At 44.3% G+C, this 24,147-nt stretch overlaps 1 protein-coding gene across 10 annotated transcripts in view; it reads left to right on the top strand.

Annotated features, from left to right (window-relative positions):
- The window catches only part of LOC115148559 (transcription factor 7-like 2), a 68,410-nt gene that overhangs the window by 39,545 nt on the left and 4,718 nt on the right, over positions 1 to 24,147 (top strand). For 4 of the 10 annotated variants that reach the window (XM_029690546.1, XM_029690551.1, XM_029690552.1 and 1 more), the window contains exons 4-11: positions 2,598 to 2,721; positions 8,286 to 8,373; positions 13,625 to 13,711; positions 14,768 to 14,878; positions 15,156 to 15,318; positions 19,813 to 19,920; positions 20,676 to 20,723; positions 23,739 to 23,787. In XM_029690546.1, coding sequence (XP_029546406.1) covers positions 2,598 to 2,721; positions 8,286 to 8,373; positions 13,625 to 13,711; positions 14,768 to 14,878; positions 15,156 to 15,318; positions 19,813 to 19,920; positions 20,676 to 20,723; positions 23,739 to 23,787 — 778 coding nt within the window. The remainder of the gene's footprint in view (positions 1 to 2,597; positions 2,722 to 8,285; positions 8,374 to 13,624; positions 13,712 to 14,767; positions 14,879 to 15,155; positions 15,319 to 19,812; positions 19,921 to 20,675; positions 20,724 to 23,738; positions 23,788 to 24,147) is intronic. The other 6 variants (XM_029690547.1, XM_029690553.1, XM_029690555.1 and 3 more) reach the window with 3 other exon arrangements.

The following is a 24,147-nucleotide window of genomic DNA, read 5'->3' on the forward strand; positions in this document are numbered from 1 at the left end:
GTGTGTTTTAATCTAAATAGAGAGATTAAAGACGTTACTCTCAAAGCACTCTGGCCGTGCTCTAGAAAGGACCCCTAATTTCCGCTTCAAAAAAACCCTACTTAGGTCTGTGAAAACCAAAGAATACATTATGCGCAAAGTGTTTCATCAGCATAGGGAATGAAGCGGCAGAGACAAGGGTCAAGGTGTAGCCTGTTGGCCGTCGGGCGGGAGGGGGGGGGGGGGCATCATCCATCATTAATTCCTAGTGATGTCTCAAACACCACTACGTCTTTTATTTAACACCGGATTCCTGTTCAAACACAACCCCGCGCCAGATAAAAGGCAATAACAATATGCTAATAGATGTCCTTTTAAGTGAAATTAGATTACTGTAGGAGGAGCACCGTGCGTTTGCAGTACTTTAAAAAGGTTTAATATCTAATTGGAATTTTGTCTTTGATGTTATCGGAGACCGAAGATTGTAGATTGGCGTTATATTGAAGTCTTGCGTTCATTTCACCTCTCTTTAGGTGCATGCGCACTTTCGTGCGCACGTGTGTGTTCGTTTGCACTCGCTCCTATGCGTGTACGCACTAGTCTGTCTCTGTTACAACGACAGAATCGCAATTATGTCTAAGTTGTGTGTGGGGGGGGGGGGGTTAAATAGAGGGAGGCTGATAATTATACGTTAAAGGAGTGTGCTCATTTGGTCTCTGCGAGTGTGTGTAAAGGAACACACATAGTGAACCACTTCAAGGACGGCTAATTGCCTTTAGGAAAGGAGAGACATCAAGAAACTGAAATATAAAATTGTGTGGCGGCTCTAATGTTACAAGGAAATGGTACATCAACCTCAGACCTTGAAACGGAACCAGTGGTCCTGCAGGGTTTTTCTGGTCTCTTACAGAGCTAAAGACGAGAGAGAGCTAAAGAGAAAGAGAGAGAGGCCTAAAGAGAAAGAGAGAGAGAGAATGAGAGAGAGACCTAAAGAGAAAGAGAGAGAGGGAGAGAGACCTAAAGAGAGAGAGGGAGAGAGACCTAAAGAGAAAGAGAGAGGGAGAGAGACCTAAAGAGAAAGAGAGAGAGGGAGAGAGAGAGACCTAAAGAGAAAGAGAGAGAGGGAGAGAGAGAGACCTAAAGAGAAAGAGAGAGAGGGAGAGAGACCTAAAGAGAAAGAGAGAGAGAGAGAGACCTAAAGAGAAAGAGAGAGAGGGAGAGAGACCTAAAGAGAAAGAGAGAGAAGGAGAGAGACCTAAAGAGAAAGAGAGAGGGAGAGAGAGAGACCTAAAGAGAGAGAGGGAGAGAGACCTAAAGAGAGAGAGAGAATGAGAGAGAGACCTAAAGAGAAAGAGAGCGAGGGAGAGAGACCGAAAGAGAGAGAGGGAGAGAGACCTAAAGAGAGAGAGAGAGAGAGAGAGACCTAAAGAGAAAGAGAGACGGAGAGAGACCTAAAGAGAAAGAGAGAGAGAGAGAGAGACCTAAAGAGAAAGAGAGAGAGGGAGAGACCTAAAGAGAAAGAGAGAGAGGGAGAGAGACCTAAAGAGAGAGAGAGGGAGAGAGACCTAAAGAGAAAGAGAGAGAGGGAGAGACCTAAAGAGAAAGAGAGAGAGGGAGAGAGACCTAAAGAGAGAGAGAGAGAGAGAGGGAGAGAGACCTAAAGAGAGAGAGAGAGCTAGAGAGAGAGAGAGGGAGAGAGAAAAAGAGAGAGAGAGGGAGAGAGAAAAAGAGAGAGATGCCCTGCTCCTGAATATACTGTAGACCACGTGGTTTGTCAGATGCAAAAATACTCCTGAGATCCAGTGTTAGGAGGTTTACGTTTGATGTGATCAGGTGATAGAGGGGAATGTTGAAAGTATGTTTTAATGTGTGTCGGCATGGCGTGGAAGAACTGCCTTAAAGTGATAAGGCATTCGCTTTGTAAAACAGCAGGGGGCAATGTGAAGCAACAGGGCAAGCCTCTCTCAGTAGTGCTGCTGCTGGAGTCTTCAGAGCTGCGGGGAAAGAAATTGAAAACTTTTTCATAAATATGTACATACACATGGAAATCAATGCCTCTGCCAAACCTTCACACACACACACACACACACACACACACACACACACACACACACACACACACACACACACACACACACACACACACACACACACACACACACACACACACACACACATTGAACAAATATGAAAGGCTCTGCTATTGCAACTGTGTCCAAGAACGGGTGAATACCTCCAACATGGTAACCACTGTGACATATCATATGTCAAACAGCATGCTGTTAGCATTAGAAATAACTGGATTTCACGTAAGTTATTGAAAGCCATTTGTAAACAGAAACATGAAAGCAAACAAGCTCTCACGCAGCCTCCCTTGATCATCAAAGGCCTATCGATCAAATGTACCCCCACACCCTCCACCCCTCCCCGAATCCCCAGCCAACCCAATGGGAGCAAATGTATTCAGCCTCCAAAGCACATCTGTTTGTTCCAAGCCATGCTTAAAATGACGACCGCCTCTCTTTCTCTCTCATTCTATCTCATTCTCTCGCTCTCTCTTTCTCTGTCTCTCTCTTTCTCTCTTTCTTTCTTTTGTGCTCTCTCTCTCTCTGTTGCAGTCCAACAAAGTTTCGGTGGTCCAGCAGTCTCACGGGATGCACCCCCTGACGTCCCTGTTGCCGTACAGCAACGACCACTTCAACCCCAGCCCCCCTCACCTGCCCACAGACATGAGCCAGAAAGGTAGGTCACCCAATCATCTCCCTCATCATCATCCCCCTCATCATCGTTTCCCTCATTACCATCTCCCTCTTCATCATCATCATCACCCTCATTACCATCTCCCTCTTCATCATCTACCTCATCATCATCCCCCTCATCATCATTTCCCTCATTACCATCTCCCTCTTCATCACCATCATCTACCTCATCATCATCTCCCTCATCATCATCACCCTCATTACCATCTCCCTCATCATCATCACCCTCATTACCATCTCCCTCATTACCATCTCCCTCTTCATCATCATTATCATCCCCCTCATCATCATCTCCCTCGTTACCATCTTCGTCATCAACCTCATCATCATCTCCCTCATCATCATCACCCTCATTACCATCTCCCTCATCATCATCTCCCTCATCATCATCACCCTCATTACCATCTCCCTCATCATTATCATCTCCCTCATTACCATCTCCCTCTTCATCATCATCATCATCCCCCTCATCATCATCTCCCTCATTACCATCTTCATCATCATCATCATCATCTACCTCATCATCATCTCCCTCATTACCATCTCCCTCATCATCATCATCACCCTCATTACCATCTCCCTCATCATCATCATCTCCATGTCCCTCATGATCATCATATCCCTCATCACCGTCTCCCTCATCATCTCCCTCATCACCGTCTCCCTCATCATCATCATCTCCCTCATCACCGTCTCCCTCATCACCATCTCCCTCATCATCATCATCTCCCTCATCATCATCACCCTCATTACCATCTCCCTCATCATCATCTCCCTCATCATCATCACCCTCATTACCATCTCCCTCATCATCATCATCTCCCTCATTACCATCTCCCTCTTCATCATCATCATCATCCCCCTCATCATCATCTCCCTCATTACCATCTTCATCATCATCATCTACCTCATCATCATCTCCCTCATTACCATCTCCCTCATCATCATCTCCCTCATCATCATCATCTCCATGTCCCTCATGATCATCATCTCCCTCATCATCTCCCTCATCACCGTCTCCCTCATCATCTCCCTCATCATCATCATCTCCCTCATCACCGTCTCCCTCATCACCATCTCCCTCATCATCATCATCTCCCTCATCATCATCACCCTCATTACCATCTCCCTCATCATCATCTCCCTCATCATCATTACCCTCATTACCATCTCCCTCATCATCATCATCTCCCTCATTACCATCTCCCTCTTCATCATCATCATCATCATCCCCCTCATCATCATCTCCCTCATTACCATCTTCATCATCATCATCTACCTCATCATCATCTCCCTCATTACCATCTCCCTCATCATCATCATCGCCCTCATTACCATCTCCCTCATCATCATCTCCCTCATCATCATCATCTCCATGTCCCTCATGATCATCATCTCCCTCATCACCGTCTCCCTCATCATCTCCCTCATCACCATCTCCCTCATCATCATCATCTCCCTCATCACCGTCTCCCTCATCACCATCTCCCTCATCATCATCATCATCTCCCTCATCACCGTCTCCCTCATCACCATCTCCCTCATCATCATCATCTCCCTCATCATCTCCATGTCCCTCATGATCATCATCTCCCTCATCACCGTCTCCCTCATCATCTCCCTCATCACGTCTCCCTCATCTCCATCTCCCTCATCATCATCATCTCCATGTCCCTCATGATCATCATCTCCCTCATCATCGTCTTGAGAAGGAGCGTGGACTATTGTATTACTCTGCTGTGGTGACTGACAGGAGAAGTCAGGCCTTCCCACTCATCATCATCTCCCTCATCTTAACTACACTAGCCAGATGAGTGGGAAGGTCTGACTTCTCCTGTCAGTCACCACAGCAGAGTAATACAATAGTCCACGGTCCTTCTCGATTCCCATTTTATATGGTCATTATTTCACCTGAATCTAATTGAAGTAGTACTTCCATCTGAATTTGAACAACAATCCTGAAAGAAGAATATGGTTCCCCTTTCACCATCTACTTGGGCCGATGCCTCTGTGGAGCCTCTCACTTCTCTTAAGTCAGACCTGTACTGTGCCACTGCTATAACCTTACCATGAAAAACTTTGGGCCCTTATTAATAGCATATTGCTTGGGTCTGGAGTTTTTCCTGGTCAGTTTACGCAGTCATGGAAAACTCCTGGCTCTGTGTTGTGCTGCTGCCGTCTTTCCCGAACCTCCACACACACACACACACACACACACACACACACACACACACACACACACACACACACACACACACACACACACACACACACACACACACACACACACACCTCCACCCCTGGTTCCTGAGCTGCAGCGGTGGAGCCGTGTGGAGCCGAGCAGCAGCTGCGGCCCAGAGACAGGGGCTACATCCCAAATGACACCCTATTCCTTATAGGCCCTGGTCAAAAGTAGTGCACTATCTGGGAGAAATGGTGCAGCCCAGAGACAGGCCCTTCTTTCCAGTGAGCCTTCGGCGGTTCCACCACCGCACTTGAAGTGGTCCCTTCCCCACGAGGGGCTGCTTGCCACACAACCCCCTCTCAAACACACACACACACACACGCACACAGCTGAAAGCAATTAGGGTGACTATCACACAGGGCCATCTCGGCAGCACACAAGGAAGGTTCTGCTTAGCACGCTACTCTTACACAGTCGCTCGCACACTCGGCTTGCATAGTCACTCACAGACCCACACACACCGCGTGCACTCCATCACTCTCCTAAACATCTTCCACGAAGATGCTACTCAAATCCAGAGGGAGGGAGATGACAAACATGTTTGAGTTCATCTTTATCAATCCAATGGAACTGATTCATTTTCAGTGGGATGAAAATGCCATTTTAACCCAAACACAGCCGGAGTCACACTTTAATTAACAAGCCAATGAAAATGTCATCCTGCATCACTCTGGTGAAGACTGACTCTGGCTGAATAGCAATCAGTGTTGGAGTATGGCTGTAGTTGGTCTTTGGCCAAGACTGGGTCTGTCTGTCAGTGCCGCTGCCTGCGTCGGGGCCTATCTCTGTCCCCTCTGAGAGACGGGCAGGCGCAGAGAGACAAACCTCCTCGCACAGACAGAGCAAGGCAGCAGGCCCCAGCCCAGACAACCTCTCTCAGTTTCCAGCTGGAATTCCCCTGCTCTCCCATTCCTTTTCTAGACTGGGGCTGAGCGGCGTAGCAGCTAGATAACGTGACAATGCCCAGGGGTGACGCGAGGGCCGAGAACCAGTGACTCACCCCATAATGAGAGGTCTGGCCCTACTTGTACACAGCTGATATCTCCTTACCTCAGACATCATCTCACCTCACTCCTCTTACTGTGCTACATCCTCTTACCTCAGACATCATCCCACCCCTCTTACTGTGCTACATCCTCTTACCTCAGACATCATCCCACCTCACCCCTCTTACTGTGCTACATCCTCTTACCTCAGACATCATCGCACCTCACCCCTCTTACTGTGCTACATCCTCTTACCTCAGACATCATCCCACCCCTCTTACTGTGCTACATCCTCTTACCTCAGACATCATCCCACCCCTCTTACTGTGCTACATCCTCTTACCTCAGACATCATCTCCCCTCACCCCTCTTACTGTGCTACATCCTCTTACCTCAGACATCATCCCACCCCTCTTACTGTGCTACATCCTCTTACCTCAGACATCATCCCACCTCACCCCTCTTACTGTGCTACATCCTCTTACCTCAGACATCATCGCACCTCACCCCTCTTACCACAAACCTTGCACTGCAGGCCTACCTCAGTATCAGTATCCTCCCATTGATTTCACATAGTACCTCACATTGCAGTGTACAGAGACTGCAGCTGACAATCAGCCGGAGTTTCCAGCAGCTTCTCTGACAATAGTCCCTTCAAGTCCTCTCCATCCATGTTCCATTACCCCACTCAGCCGGCCAGTCTGTCTGCATGTCAGTCAGTACATTCACTACAGACATCGACTATTAGTCATTCAGTATCAACCATCATACCAAACGATCAAAGTCACACCATGTTGTCACGTTTGTTTACGTGTGCAGCTTTGCCTGCGCTAGGGGGAAGTACAGAGTGAAAAATAGAAAAGTACAGGAGAAACGAAAGGTACTGTAATGCACTGTACATTACTCTACAGGTGTTTCTCTCTGGGTCTTTTTTCAGGCACAGCACAAGAGCTACTGTCCAGTCATTTTGGATTCCGATACAATAACAGTTTCTCTTTCTGTGGTTTTGGCTACAGTAACAGGTTGTCAGTATTGAAATGCTATTTTGAGCCGTGTATCCTAAAAACATATCGAGGGGTTATTTGACTACGTCGTTTTATCTTGCAAGAAAGATGCAGTTAACTGAACGATCTTGTGTGATATCATTTCACAGATGTTTTTTTATTTTTTTTATGTATTTGATGTTTTTCTTTACCGTAAGAAATGTTAAAGTAACAAAACAGTGCAATTACTACATTTTAACCGATAAATAAATCAAAAATGACATTTCATTTTGAATTTACCTGAATAGATTCAAGTTAAAGTTAAATGTAGGTATTTAAAAAAAAAAAGGCTAAGAATTCAAGTTGAGTGCCTCATAAACATATTAAATATCAAGCGGGGTTAAAGTTGTTTCTGTAGACCTCTTATTGTGACATAACTGTGTTAGGAAAGTAGAGATTGAGACCGCACAGTGGTCTGTACACGAGGGACAGAGGCTTTTTTAGGAGGGAGGGACGAGAGAGGTACATTCCAGTCCTTCACATTTGTAAATGATCCAGTCCAGAAACAGGCCTGCAGCAACGGTAAATTACAGTAATCTGCAGCATTCTTCTGCAACAAATATAGGTTACCTTCGGGTTGCGCTTAAGTGCTAGGTGTTCGCTGTTGACAAAGGACTTCCTTTGAAAGGCACAGACAAAGCCTTTTTTGTTTTGTTTCGGGACGCTGCGCTTTTATGTCGGCCGACTCGATAATGGAAAACGTCCCGTTTTATTAAAACCATTTCGCTGCCTGGCCTAGCGAGCGTCAGTAGGGTGGGTGTCTGTGGCGCGGGGTGAAGTAGTGAGTGGGGTCCTAACCTCACAGGCTTCTGATTGACTGACACATCATGGGAAGGAACTTGTAGCTTGGATCAAGATCCCTCTTTGCCATGAAACAATTGTTGGTGGTGCGATGCAAGCCGCAGGGGCCAGACAGTAAAACTGCTTGCCCTAGGGGAAGACGACGTAAGCTCAGAATGTCAAAGTCATGTTCACAGGAAACTGGCTGTTACAAAGGAGTGGAAACAAAGAACATAGTTCACGGCTCTGAGTTTCTTCATTTCACTTGGTAGTGGTTCAACAAGATGCTGGAGGGCTGACTTTAGACCTTAGTTCTCGTACATCGTACATCAACACCCCCTTGACGCTCCCAGTAGGGGTGTATGAGAATGGGGGAGGTTGTGTGTTTGACCTGTGTGTGTGTAATGGTAGGTTCCCAGCCAGGTAATGAGACCCTTGCTGCGTCAGGGGCTCTGAGTTAACAAGCCTGTCTTCTCCTGTGTGTCCCCTCCAGGCATTCACAGGCCCCAGTCCCAGGACATCTCAGGCTTCTACTCCCTACCTCAGGGCGGTGTGGGACAGATGCCCCCCTCCATGGGCTGGTAAGTCTCACGCACACACACACACACACATACTCTCTCGCACACACACACACCTGGATTACTCACCACTATTACATCAACCAATCCAGTTTCACCTCAGCCACTCAATATTTTTTTGCATGGTGTTCTTTAATGGAAGCATCTCCAACATAATCCAGGTAGAATCAGGAAATCCCCAGGGCAACTCTCTAGGACCCTTACTTTTTTCAATGTTTACTAATGACATACCACTGGCTTTGAGTAAAGCCATGTATGCGGATGACTCAACACTATACACATCAGCTACTATAGTGACTGAAATGATTGCAACACTTAACAAAGAGCTGCAGTTAGTTTCAGAGTGGATGGCAAGGAATAAGTTAGTCCTAAATATTTCTAAAACTAAAAGCATTGTATTTGGGACAAATCATTCACTAAACCCTAAACCTCAACTAGGTGACTAAAATGCTTGGAGTAACCCTGGATTGTAAACTGTCATGGTCAGAACATATTGATACAACAGTCGCTAAGATGGGGAGAAGTCTGTCCATAATAAAGCGTTACAATACCTTTTTACAGCACTATCAACAAGGCAGGCCCGACAGGCTCTAGTTTTGTCGCACCTGGACTACTGTTCAGTCGTGTGGTCAGGTGCCACAAAAAATAACTTTGGAAAATTGCAATTGGCTCAGAACAGGGCAGCACGGCTGGCCCTTGGATGTACACAGAGAGCTAACATTACTCATATCCATGTCAGTCTCTCCTGGCTCAAAGTGGAGGGGAGATTGACTTCATCACTTCTTGTATTTATGAGAGGTATTGACATGTTGAATGCACCGAGCTGTCTGTTTGAACTACTGGCTTACAGCTCAGACACCCATGCATACCCCACAAGACATGCTACAAGAGGTCTCTTCACAGTCCCCAAGTCCAGAACAGACTATGGGAGGCGCACAGTGCTACATAGAGCCATGACTACATGGAACTCTATTCCACATCAGGTAACTGATGCAAGCAGTAGAATCATATTTTAAAAAACAGATTAAAAAACACCTTATGGAACAGGTGGGACTGTGGAGCAACACAACACACACAATAACATATGCACTATACACACACATATACATGGATTTTGTACTGTAGATATGTGGTAGTGGTGGAGTAGGGGCCTGCGGGCACACAATGTGTTGTGAAATCTGTGAATGTATTGTAATGTTTTTAAAATTGTATAAACTGCCTTAATTTTGCCTTCGCAGCAGCTAATGGGGATCCATAATAAATACAAACGCAAACCACTTCATCCCGCGCAGTTAGTAACTCCTATAAAGCTGATTATCTTAACAAATTTGGTGATTGAATAGTTCATTTCCTACGATACGAACGCCCTGATTCATTGATCATATCTAGCCTAGAGTTCCAGTCTCAAAACTACTGTCTTCCCTTGCCTTCCCCGCCTCTAAGGCACTATCACAGAAAGTGGTTACGATGACAGAACATGTTTTAACACCCATAATCTCAGACACGCTGTGGCTAACAATCCATCCATTGACTTGAGCTCAACTTTACAAATCCATGTATTAAAAATCTGTAACTGGCAGAATAACTTTGAGCGAATCCCCCTGAACAATTGTGGGCTTATCTTAAATGTGATGGGGATTTGGTTCACCATAATAGAATGACAGCTAATACTTCCATTCACATCCATGCTGTGTTTTTTAAAAGCTGGTGGAGGACTTTGGCACTCCCTAGACAGGCTCCGTCCGCACGAGGCAGAGGTCTGCTATTTCTCTGGGCTCTCTCTCTCACGGACTTTTATTTCAAACAGTTAATGGTCACTGGAGTTTCTGTGGCATTGTCAACAAATCGTCTTGTTTACAAACTCGTAATCTTCTTAGTGCAGATTATGCATTTGTTTGGTTTTCTTGTGTCTCTCTTTGTGTGGGGAAAGAGAGAGCAAGGAAAGGAGATGACAAAGAACTGGATGTGACACACTCCAGCCACCGTATGGCACGTGACTGGGGCCTGGGAGGATGTATATTGTCTTCTTTCCACGTGAAGCTAGGCAGCCCACTGTAGGCACGGCCTAGCAGATTGCCGTAAATTTCGCTGTTCATTTGTTTCAAAGAAGTTCAGATACAGGTTTAAGTAAAACATGGATTGAGATTTCTATATAGTTTGAGTAGTTGGTACTCTTGACATGAGAGGGACAAATCACAAATCTATCGGTATGCAAATACACAGGAAAACCCCATCCGTGCCACAACACAAACAGGAAATGTTCTCTCCCCAGCAGAGGACAGACAGGGCTGTGGAGAGGAGAGGTGTTAGTTGGGTCCTGGATGTGGCTGTTACTCCTAATGGGCCTGTTGGCTGAGATTAGCAAGTGAATCCCTCCCTGAGAGAACCCTCTGGACCTCCCTGACACTGAGCCTCCTCTGCCTTCCTTGATCTCAGGGACCTCCTGGGGCTGAGGAGGGCTGGGAAGGGGGTGCTGCTGCATATCAAAGATTCCTGCCCCCCCCCTCATACATCCATCCACCACCCTCAACAGTCATGTCATACAGGTGTAGAATCTTAATTTGAACAGTTTCTCACGGTAGGAAAATAATCCGGCAGCAACAGGAAATTTGAATTATTTTGTGGATTATAATTAATGGACATTTTTGTAGGGGTTGATACATTTTTTGTTAGGGCAAATCCAGTCTGAAATGTGATATTGGACACTACAAACATTAGAAGCCTTTTTAAACCTTGAGTACACTATACACCTATACACAATAGACATGGTCGCCCTGTTCATGGCTCCTAAGAAACTTTGCAGTATTTCGTTTTTTTGTGTTATAAAATCTGCTAAATAAATGTATGCGATCAATAACATTTTATTGGGTTTGATTTGAAGTTTGCATTTCCTGCTGTGCAAAACAGGGTGATCAAATTAATATCCTACATCTGAACATACAGCAGGACCCTTAGTGAGGTTAGCAGTGAAGGTAGCCAGAGATACTCTATATAGGGTCATGGAATATTGGTTGACGGTAATTGGCGAGCCAAATGTCACTGTAATAACCGTTTTAATAAGGAAACGAAGCTCGTCCCTCAACCGATCAATCTCTCTTGTAGGACGTGGAACTCATATTCAAATTTGAAAAAATAGTTCCACATTTTATATATCGCTGCGCTCTCGTATGACTCTATGAAACAGGAAGAACAACTAGTTAGCTAAATTATTACAAATGTTGTGACAGTGATTTAATAGTTTGCAATTGTGAGAAAATAGAAACAAACCAGTGGCTATCTCCTGCACAAATTCAAGACGTTGGTTGGCAACATCTGTTGGCACTTTTGAATCAGCTGTGTAGCTAACTGTTAACTTAGGCTCCTGACATAGTTAGCTAGCTAGTTAGCTAGCTTTTCCGTCACTGACATAAAAAGCTTGCTTAGCCTGTTTCAATTACCCTAAAGTTGTAGACATGCAGCCCCACAATTAAGAGGAACCGACTGTTATCAGAAATCAGTTCGTAGATCAGAATGTTTCTCCGCAATCGTTGGGTCAGCTGAGCACAGCATCTGACTCGGGAGGCTACCGCAATGACTAGTGAATACTCATAATGATGTAAGCATTAGCACTACTAGCTACAGTAGCTTGGTAGTTAGCTTTTGTTGGAAGATTCAACATTGTGGGCGCGTTCGAGCAGATCACGTGTCAAGTCGGTGACCAAAGTGTGCTGCATTATGGGGATAAACATTTTCGACTTGCGCCTACATGTTGGCTCCATGAACTTTACAAAAATCATGTGATCAAAGGTCAGGAAGTTTTGACAGCAGTCACCTGCAAGTTTCTGCAGTTGCTCTTCACCACTTCATCCTGCAGCCATCGCCTGCATTGTGGGAGGCTGTATTGTCAACCAATCATTAGGGTGTTTTTGTTTGACCCACGCGAACGTGACCAAAGATGTGACTGGAACAGGAACCAACTTTGCCGCAAGACATGTATACAGTGGATATGTACAAATGAATGTGACATTTCAGGCTCTCTCACCAGTTGATTGTACAACGTACGTACATATATTTTCAGTTTGTGAGTGTGTGGGGTTGGAGACATTTCTATTTCGACATTATAAAGAACAACTTTTATAAACAATAGCAACACTGCCATGTTGCACTCAGCCTTGCTGTTGGAAAACCACACCAGTGTCCGACTTTCCGCTGTCTCCTCGACTTCACTCCTCGTCTTTCCGTTGGTGACGTCACCCGCTCTGTGACGTCACCAGAAGTAGTTAAGGGATACAGCTTTTGTGGAGCAATAGATAATGATGTTTCTTGGGTGGCAGTTGGAAATGTGTTCAGAGGGTCCCTGGCTCAAGCCCTGGTTGGGGCGAGGAGAGGGACGGAAACAATACTGTTACATTAGGATGGACTTAACTCCATAACCAGTCATGATCAAGCCCCTCATTAGCTAGCTAGTACACAGACTGAGAACCTATACTGTATATACCTATAGCAGGGCTATTCAACCAGGGTCCGCAAAAATATTATTATAATTTTTTTTTTAAAGTTATTGTTCCCCCACCAATGTTTTTATGGATATCGCTAGCAATAACAGAATAAACAAATTTTGAATTACATACCTACAGTAGAACATTGGAAAATATATTATTTCTAATGATGTCGACTTTTCTAAACTCCTAATATTGAGGAAAATTACACTTATTGGAACCAATTACACTCACTGGATTATCTGACATAGGCGTTGAAAAGCACCCGCGAATAGGCTACCTGTGCAGCAAGTGCCACTGGCTGCTGGTAAGCTTTCTTGACTTCGACATAATGTTTTGTCAACACATGGCTAACCTTTGTTTAACCAGCAAAACAGCTGCTCTTAGAAAATGTGTTTGGAGTTACCTCTCTAGGTAATAGGCTATGTTAGAGTTTACACTTCCTCTTCCAATTATAATGTGGGGAGGTCAAAATAATGAAAAATGATTTATGTTGATTACTTTGCCTTGCCATGTTCATTCACCTGATGATAAGATGAGGCGTGAAATGCATTTGTTTTGCTAACATATGATGGAGGTCCCTGGAATGGTATCGAACAGATGGTTTCTATGTGTTCCATGTCATTCTATTTGCTCCGTTCCAGCCATTATTATGAGCCGTCCTCCCCTCAGCAGCCTGCACTGGTCTAAACATATTGTAAGAATTCAGGCAGTGAGGATTTGGTCAGCAGCCTAGTTGAACCCTGTTGCATCCCTATTTGTCCTCCCAACCACAGGCAAAGTCAGCCTGTCTATCCCCTGTCCTCATGTGGATTCAGACAGCCCTACTCCTCCAGTCTCCCCAACAGCTCTTCCTACCCCAGGTACAGTATAAGCTGAGCCGCTTCAGTCTGGGGAGGGAATCGCAAAATACATACCCCTTCCAGACCAATGCTTCTACTCCTCCCACCTACCATGTGCCCTTCGCTATTGCCTTGTACAGGTACCTCCGCAATGTGTGTCCTGTCTTTCTGTGTGCCAACTGCTATAAACTACCCTGCAACTGTGTGGGGACAGACACGAAGAGACAACCCGTCTGTTCTCCTGGACAGAAGAGTGAGTGCAGCAGTGTGTCTCCTGTTGCTGTGACAAAGAGAGACGCTATAAACCACTGCAAACTGTCTGCTGTTGACTGTTGTTATTTTAGGCAAAGGCTCAGTCATGAGATCTCTCCTCTGTTACTGTAGCTGGCGAGCCAAACATGCTAGCTCAGTTAGCTTCAGAAATAAATCCAAATGGAGACATGGTTCACATTTAAATGTCAACAAACATCTATGTCACACCGCATTCTCTAATTCCCATCCGTTCAGGGTGAAACTGTAGGATTTGAAATCTTTATTTTACACTAGAAGAATGATGTCTTTGGAATTGTATAAATCAGAAAATACATTTAATGACCAGGTATATAAAATATGAATTCAGGAAATCAAAAACACACATTTCCAACATTGCAACTAAAACGTTCAGTAAAGTTTCAGTAAATGGCACTTTTCATTCCCAATCCAATAATGAATAAATAGATGTCATCAACAATATGAATCTTAAAAAAATAACATACTGTAAAGAAGCCTTTAATGAAACACTAATGAAAACTAGAGCAAGTATATTCATGTTATCTACTGTATCTACAGCGCAGCCTAGCTTTTGTCTGAGTGTGACCACAGCTCCATCTGCTGGCGTTGGATGAGACTTCTCACAGTCTTAACGCTCTGAGAGGACTGCCAGAAAGCACATTCTCTCAGCGCCAACCAACCGTCCGCGTGCTTCAGCGCTTCATGGTCCCGTTGCCATATATAAAGACAAAACATATTGTCTGATGCTTTGGTCTCTGTCTCTCTTTGTCTCTCTCTCTCGCCCTCCCTCTGTCTCTCCCCTTCTAGGTTCTCTCACTCTCTGATGCTAGGGCCAGGCATGCACTCAACAGGGATCCCCCACCCAGCCATCGTTCCACCTTCAGGCAAACAGGACCATCACGACAGGAACATGTACGCGTAAGTACCCCCATGGTGAACCCCTATCTCTACAATGACTCCTAGTGTTAGACACGCGTGTCTGTCAAAGGGGATGTGTGATCTGTGTGTGCTAGCTACATGGCATACAACACTGTAGTATCTCATTGATGCATTGAAAGTGTATCAAAAGCTTAGATGGATGAATAGCGCCTTATTGTTTTGATGTTCCTGTGTACATATTCACCACGGGTGTCCCTGTTGATCTTGTTTGTCTTCCTCTGCTCTGCTCCCCCCCCCCCCCCCCCCCCACCCCCAGTAAGCCACACCAGGAGCCCAAGCGGGAGAAGGAGCCTAAGAAGCCAGTGATCAAGAAGCCTCTGAATGCTTTCATGCTGTACATGAAGGAGATGAGGGCCAAGGTGATCGCTGAGTGCACGCTGAAGGAGAGCGCTGCCATCAACCAGATACTTGGCAGAAGGGTGAGCAGCGAGCACACACACACACTAAAACACACACACTAAAACACACACACACACATCCATGAATACTCATGCAGCAAAGAGACTCATTCCCAAATCCCCTGATCTCAACCCCTGCTGTTGATTTCACACATGAGAGATGGACTTGAGAGGACTATCCCAGTAATGTGAATTACTACCCTGTGAGTTACCCCCTGCACGACTGACTGCTGCATATGATACCATTGACCAAGATGCAGACATATCTCAATGGGATGAATATCATCAAATCAAACTTTATTTGTCACATACGCTGAATACAACAAGTGTAGACCTTAGTTGCTTACTTACCCTTAACAACAGTGCAGTTCAAGAAGAGTTAAGAAAATATTTCCCAAATAAACTAAGGGGGGGGGGGTCAATGTAATAGTCCGGTGGCCATTTGGTTTTGTCGTGCCCTCTTCACGACTGTCTTGGTGTGTTTGGACCATGATAGATTGTTGGTGATGTGGACACCAAGGAACTTGAAACTCTCAACCCGCTCCACTACAGCACCGTTGATGTTAATGGGGTCCTGTTCGGCCCGCCTTTTCCTGTAGTCCACGATCAGCTCCTTTGTCTTACATGATGTTGTCTGTCTCAGAACTTTTCACAGTGGCCCTTCATCTATCCAATGTCACTATATCTTGTGAAATGATTATAGTATGAATAAGTTGGTAACCCGTTGTATACAAGTGATAATGCCTTCGAAGCCGGTGTTTGGAGTATATCTTGGCACAGTTTGCCAATATATCCTCCAAACACCGGCTTATCGGGCATTATCACTTAATTAGAGTTCTAAGGAGAATAATGAAAGACATTGAAGGTGTGTTCCACAAGGCGCTAGCGGAGTAGAACTGACCTTCCACAGAGTTGCATTATTTTCCAGAGAACACATGGAACCCCGAGTTGATTATCCCTTTTATACCATGGCTATAATTTAACACATTTACCACTAGAAATGTGTTCATTTGCTGTTGGAAATGTGTTCAACATCCACTGAAGTAGCTAGCAAGTTTACTAGATAGCTACAGTAGTTGCCGTGGTAACCAAACAAACAGATGTGGTAACCAAACCATCAGTCCTAGCTTGCTATTATAAAAATCTAATTCAACAATAACAATACTGTTTTCAATTCTACTTTTGCTTTCAAAAGCGGCTCAAACAAAACATCTAAAAATTAACTATGGCTATTGAATTCTAACATGCAAACATATGTTATAAGGGAAAAAATGCACGCTCTAGAATGCACTTCAAGTCGATCAGAAAGGAGTATTCAGCAATGCCATGGTATAATTAAGCAATAAAGCCCGAGGAGGTGTGGTATATGGCCAATATGCCAAGGCTAAGGGCTGTTCTTAGGCTCGACGCAACACAGAGTATACCACAGCCCTTAGCCGTGGAATATTGGCTATATATCACAAACCCCTGAGGTGACTTATTGCTATTATAAACTGGTTACCAACGTAAGCAGGTAGCCTAGTGGTTAGATGGTTGGGCCAGTAACCAAAAGGTTGCTGGATTGAATCCCCAAGCTGACAAGGTAAAAATCTGTCGTTCTGCCCCTGAACAAGGCAGTTAACCCACTGTTCCCCAGGCGCCAAAGACGTGGATGTTGATTAAGGCAGCCCTCCGCACCTCTCTGATCCAGAGGGGTTGGGTTAAATGCGTTAAACACATTTCAGTTGAAGGCATTCAATTGTACAACTGACTAGGTACAGTGCCTTGCAAAAGTATTCACCCCCCTTGGCATTTTTCCTATTTTGTTGCATTACAACCTGTAATTTAAATGGATAAGGATTTCATGTAATGGACAAAATAGTCCAAATAGTCCAAATTGGTGAAGTGAAATGAAAAAAATTACTTGTTTCAAAAAATTAAAAACGGAAAAGTGGTGCGTGCATATGTATTCACCACCTTTGCTATGAAGCCCCTAAATAAGATCTGGTGCAACCAATTACCTTCAGAAGTCACATAATTAGTTAAATAAAGTCCACCTGTGTGCAATCTAAGTGTCACATAATCTGTCACATGATCTCAGTATATATATATATATATATACATGTTCTGAAAGGCCCCAGAGTCTGCAACACCACTAAGAAAGGGGCACCACCAAGCAAGCGGCACCAAGAAGACCAAGGAGCTCTCCAAATAGGTCAGGGACAAAGTTGTGGCGAAGTACAGATCAGGGATAGGTTATAAAAAAATATCCGAAACTTTGAAAATCCCACGGAGCACCATTAAATCCATTATAAAAAAATGGAAAGAATATGGCACCACAAACAAACCTGCCAAGAGAGGGCCGCCCACCAAAACTTATAGACCAGGCAAGGAGGGCATTAATCAGAGAGGCAACAAAGAGACCAAAGATAACCCTGAAGGAGCTGCAAAGCTCCACAACGGAGATTGGCGTATCTGTCCATAGGACCACTTTAAGCCGTACACTCCACAGAGCTGGGCTTTATGGAAGAGTGGCCAGAAAAAAGCCATTGCTTAAATAATAAAAATAAGCAAACACATTTGGTGTTCGCCAAAAAGCATGTGGGAGACTCCCCAAACATATGGAAGAAGGTACTCTGGTTAGATGAGACAAAAATGTAGCTTTTTGGCCATCAAGGAAAACGCTATATCTGGTGCAAACCCAACAACTCCCATCACCCCGAGAACACCATCCCCACAGTGAAGCATGGTGGTGGCAGTATCATGCTGTGGGGATGTTTTTCATCGGCAGGGACTGCGAAACTGGTCAAAATTGAAGGAATGATGGATGGCGCTAAATACAGGGAAATTCTTGACGGAAACCTGTTTCAGTCTTCCAGAGATTTGAGACTGGGATGGAGATTCACCTTCCAGCAGGACAATGACCCTAAGCATACTGCTAAAGCAACACTTCCAAACATTTAAATGTCTTGGAATGGCCTAGTCAAAGCCCAGACCTCAATCCAATTGAGAATCTGTGGTATGATTTAAAGATTGCTGTACACCAGTGGAACCCATCCAACTTGAAGGAGCTGGAGCAGTTTTGCCTTGAAGAATGTGCCTATATGTGCCAAGCTTATAGAGACATACCCCAAGAGACTTGCAGCTGTAATTACTGCAAAAGGTGGCCCTACAAAGTTTTGACTTTGGGGGGATGAATAGTTAAGTTTTTAGTTTTTTGTCTTATTTTTTGGTTTGTTTCACAATAAAAAAATATTTTGCATCTTCAAAGGGTATGTTGTGTATATCAAATTATACCCCCCCAAAAGGGGTTGCCTCCAGGTTGTAAGGCAACACATAGGAAAAATGCCAAGGGGGTGAATACTTTTGCAAACCACTGTATCTCCCTTTCCCTAATTAGCGCAGTAAAAATAAATGTTTTGTGATACCCGTGGTAAATGGTCCAATATACCACGGCTGTCAGCCAATCCGCATTCATGGCTCGACCCATTCAGTTTATAAAACAATATACGGTGCATTCGGAAAGTATTCAGACCCCTTCACTTTTTCCACATTTTGTTACGTTTACAGCCTTATTCTGAAATGGATTAAATAAATAAAAATCCTCATCAATACCCCATAATGACAAAGCAAAAACAGGTTTTTAGAAAGTTTTGCAAATGTATAAAAAAACGGAAATATCACATTTTCATAAGTATTTAGACCCTTTGCTATGAGACTCAACATTAAGCTCAGGTGCATCCAGTTTCCATTGATCATCCTTGAGATGTTTCTACAACTTGACTGGATTCCACCTCTGGTAAATTCAATTGATTGAACATGATTTGGAAAGACACACGCCTATCGATATAAGGTCCCACAGTTGACAGTGCATGTCAGAGTAAAAACCAAGCCATGAGGTCGAAGGAATTGACCGTAGAGCTCCGAGACAGGATTGTGTCGAAGCACAGATCTGGGGAAGGGTACCAAAACATTTCTGCAGCATTGAAAATCCCCAAGAACCCAGTGCACTGTAATAAGATAAACGCATTCCCTCATCCCTCCTAGCCTCAACAGTTGTCATTGTGCATGTCATTGTTTAGGCCATGTGTCACAAACTCAAGGCCAGATGCCAGATCCAAATAAAACGACATTGAACTGACTAAAACCAAATCAAACTGTGTAGAAATGATAATGGACCTAAATTTGTAGTCTCTTCAATCTGTCCAGCTTGACAACAGTCATCGAAATGAAATCTATACAGTCAGGGAGCATCAAAAATTCCAAAAGCGATGGATAGAGGACTATTTTTTGCTAATGTTGATGGCGAGAAAATCTAATCAATTTTAAGTGTGGCCCTCCGGACCTCGATGAAGATTGAATGCGGCCCACGAGGAAAATGAGTTTTACACCCCTGGTCTAGGCTAATGAACAAAACCTAAATGGTATCTTTGTTTTGTGTGTGTATGTGTGTGTGTGTGTGTGTGTGTGTGTGTGTGTGTGCGGGTGCGTGTGTGTGTGTGCGCGGGTGCATTCTTGTGTGTTTCTTCCCTGCAGTGGCACGCTCTGACCCGGGAGGAGCAGGCCAAATACTATGAGCTGGCCAGGAAGGAGCGGCAGCTACACATGCAGCTCTACCCCAGCTGGTCCGCCAGAGACAACTACGTAAGGCCCGCCTTTTCCTGGTTACACACGCGCAGCATGATCACCCCACCCTGCCACCTGTCAATCAATGAGGCTAGTGCCTACACATAGTAATATCAACCTATTGTATCTAATCAGATTTATTTGGCGCATTTACAGAGTTGGTCACGTATCAGTGCAGACATAGTTAGAGAGACTAGTTTACGACCATAGTGTTATGACCAGCGTTATAACCTCTATGACCAGTGTTATAATCTCTTGGCATGCCATTCCTTTAGAGTGGGTTTTTGAGAATGAGATGGAGCGTACTGGACATTAGTTGGTCAGACATGGCTGTTCAGCGCTGTTCAGCGAGGTGATTTAATTGGCTGTTGAGTGCTTTGCTGTTAGGGACGCATGACGAGCTCCGCCTTTTGTTACACATAGCATTACACAGTCAGCTGCAAACCTCCCGCTCTCCTCTCATCTCTGTATTACTATAATAGGTTTTTAAATCACTGGTAGTTATATACATGGAGGGCACCTTTGTACTGTTGTAACTGGACCTTAGTATAAGTGCCCTGTCTGTGAAATCTGTAATTAGTAGTGGGCTTGTAGACTGAGTTAAGAAGTAGTGTAGCGAATCCCTTGCTTCAAATACTGTGCAGATGAATATGATGTGTATTAGAGAGACATGTCTCTTAAGAACGTCTCTATGTTATGTGTGTTAGCTTAATGCTGCTTAACTACCCTTCTGTGCTGTGCTCAATTGTGAAGTTGCTGTTGAATTCTTCCAGGAGGCGGGCCTTAGAGAGGGCGCGGGGGAAAAGAATAAAGCTGATTGGGTAGGGCACACATTTTACCCCACTTACCCGCTCTACTAACAGCAGGGTGGCTTTGGCTTGCTCTCCTCCTCAGGCGGTGGGGCGGTGGGGTTCGGACTGTAGAGAGGGAGAGGACAGCTGGGAGCTGGGCTGGAGAGGCTTTCTGGGCTTTGGGGGGGACCATTATTAGGCTATACCCTCCCTTAGGGCAGGCACAGAGGGGTGGAGGTGGCTTATGTTATGTAAGTTAACTGTGTATCTGGATGTGTTTCTATGGGAGGTGGTTTTCCCGGGATACATAATTGCCAATGTTCGCTCACCCCATATGAAAACAGACAGGATGAGTCTCAACGGGAGAGAGAGCTCACTTTCTTTCCTTCCTGGAGATCTTTTACACAGCCTATTTTCCTTTCCTTGGCTTGATAAAGTTTGGGGTTTTGTATCATAACACACCATAGGGGCTTGGCTCTCTCATTTCTCTCTGTCTCTTGGCTGTGGATAGTTAGTTAGCTGGTTAGGGTAAAGAGGGTTACGAGCTGGTCGTGGTGGCATTCTCAATGAGGTGAAATGTGCATGAAGCTTTTACTGCTGCATCTGATTTAGTATCAAATCAGATGAATATGATGCAACGTACTGTGGATAATGTTTTTATGTGAACATAAATGTCACTATTTAACACTTGAATGTATGTTTCCATGCATGTTTCTTCATATTTCAAAGATGGAAAAATACAGCCAGACACAATATTGTCCCAAAACACATTAGAACTAATGGCAACTCTATAATAATATAATATAATAAAATAGTAACACTTTATAGCAGTGGTATTCAAAGTCGAGGTCGCGACCCCTTGATAAGAAATGGAATGAATTGACCAATTTTAAGGTTGTGCCATTACATTTGGGGTGAGGTGGGGTCGTGAGAAATTCTTGGGGAAAAAATGGGGTCCCCAGAAATTCTGGCTGAAAAAATGGGCTCGCCGCTGAAAGAAATTGAATACCAATGCTTTATTGTGACCGTATAGATAACACTTTATTTGGATAGTCCCAAGCAGATGGTTGGTAGATGTTCAGTAGATACTACCAACAATAATAATAATAATAATAATCATCCATTTATTTTATATAGAGCTTTTAATTACAAGTCAAATCTTAAAGTCTCTTTAAAAACAAAATAATCAAAAAAACAATTTAACAAAACAAATATAGGGATTTGGCAGTTCTTGGGCGAAGCTCTTCCACAACTTTAGATGAAAGGCAGTTCAGAAATGTAGTATCTTGAGGGGAGGGAGCATAGCTGACAGACAGGCCACAGAGCTCTTCATCAGCCCCCTCGTCATACTCAACAGTCACAGCTCTTCCTCCTCCCGTAGGTACACTCTTGGAAAAAAGGGTTTCAAAAGGGTTCTTCGGCTGTCCCCATAGGAAAACCCTTTTTGATTCCAGATAGAACCGTTTTTGGTTCAATGTAGAACCCTCTGTGAAAAGGGTTCTACATGGAACCCAAAACGCTACTATTTGGAACCAAAGGGGTTCTACCTGGAACCAACAAGGGTTCCTTCAAAGGGTTCTCCTATGGGGACAGCGGAAGAACCGATTTGGGTTCTAGATAGCACCTTTTTTTCTAAGAGTGTAAGATGGATCGTCCACAACTGAAGTGTAGCACCCACCTGCGTGATGCTTCGGCACTGTAAAAGCACCAGTAAGACCACCTCACCTCAGCAGGGGTTCAGAAAAGCCCTCAACAAAACGAGCTTCTAGGAACTGGGGCAGGGGGTCAAAAATCATTTTAGCTAGCTAGCCAAATATAAACTGGCTTGCCATAATCAGTCCTGCAATTCCATGGGTCAGCACCAGATATTTCAGTTAATCAATTTTTTATTTATTTAACTAGGCAAGTCAGTTAAGATCAAATTCTTATTTACAATGACGGCCTAGGAACAGTGGGTTTACTACCTTGTTGAGGGGCAGAACAACAGATTTTCACCTTGTCAGCTCAGGGATTCAAACTTGCAACCTTTCGGTTACTAGTCCAACGCTCTAACCACTAGGCTACCTGCCGCCCCATCTATCAAAAAGTTATCTAAAACCCCAAAAAGTTTGATTCAAATATGCAATGAAAAACACTTAAAAACAATAAAGCATGTACAATATTTACAGAGCTCTCTGCCTAGGCTACCTCACGGCGCCACGGCAACCACGGAACGCAGCAACTTAATAATTAATTGTATTATAATATTATTGTTATTATATATATATTATATTATTATTATTAATTAATTAACATAAGATGTTCAATAACTGTTATCAAAATATCCACTAACAATAACCCTCAACTTAGCAAACAGTTGCTTATCAACAGATAGTTTGTTAGCAGACGATTTTATCCAAAGCGACTTAGTCATGCATACATTTTACATATGGGTGGTCGAGGGAATCGAACCCACTACCCTGACGTTACAAGCATCACACTCTACCAACTGAGATACAAAGGACCACTAGCTCTGCTACAGTCTAACCCCTTCCCAGACACAAGCTAGAAAACCAGGGTAGTCATGTGATCTGTTAGCAAAACAGGAAGTGAAAGTCCACCTACGCAGTCGTGGGGTTTTCTTCCGCAAGCCGTAACCACACCCACACACAATGCTTTAGGGAGCAGTGAGGGTAGACGAGTCTAGGCATCCAAGAGCTGTTCCCACATCCTCTCCCCAATATGAGACTAGACTTTATTACTCTCTTTATGAGAACAACCCCAACCATACTATTAAGGCCCCACTGTATAGCCCATGGAGTCTACAGCAATATTACTGTAGATCATTTGAGTTCTTTCCCTTCTCTTCTCTTCTACTGTCATCGTAACTTGTGGCCTGAGTGATCATGCAGTGCCCTCAGAGCCCCATTCCACGACTTGTGAATATAAAGACGTGGTTTTCCCATGGTCTTCACTGAGATGTCACTGACAGATACTGTCCCGGTGGTGTATAGGACCCCGTCCCCCCTACTGACTCTCTGTGTGTCTGGTCGTGTGTTCCAACAGGGCAAGAAGAAGAGAAGAAAAAGAGAGAAGCAGCAGGACTCCACCACAGGTAATGTCCAATTATCAACCTTCAACATCCTCTCAGGCCAAACCACCACGCTTCAATACAATATACCAAAACTTCGAGCCCTATTCTAGCGTTTGAAACAACTTCACTGGTCGGCTATCCTCTACTCGGACTGGGTCTCTGCTACTTTAACTAGCAGAGTTTGAACGCATGGCAGACTTCCCACTTGAAGTGTTCCTCTCTTCCCTAGTGTCCTCAACGCCTGTTGTGAATGGAGCTCCTGCTCCCTCTACTCTGTTCTGGCTGCAGTTATGGGTTGTTGTTGTTGACTCCTGCTCAGTAATTGGGCACTAACAGTCTGGTTTGATGGCTTTCTGATTCACCATCTCTGTCAATGCGTCA

This window comes from Salmo trutta, chromosome 15 (genome assembly GCF_901001165.1).
Source record: "Salmo trutta chromosome 15, fSalTru1.1, whole genome shotgun sequence".
Classification (NCBI taxonomy): Eukaryota; Metazoa; Chordata; class Actinopteri; order Salmoniformes; family Salmonidae; genus Salmo; species Salmo trutta.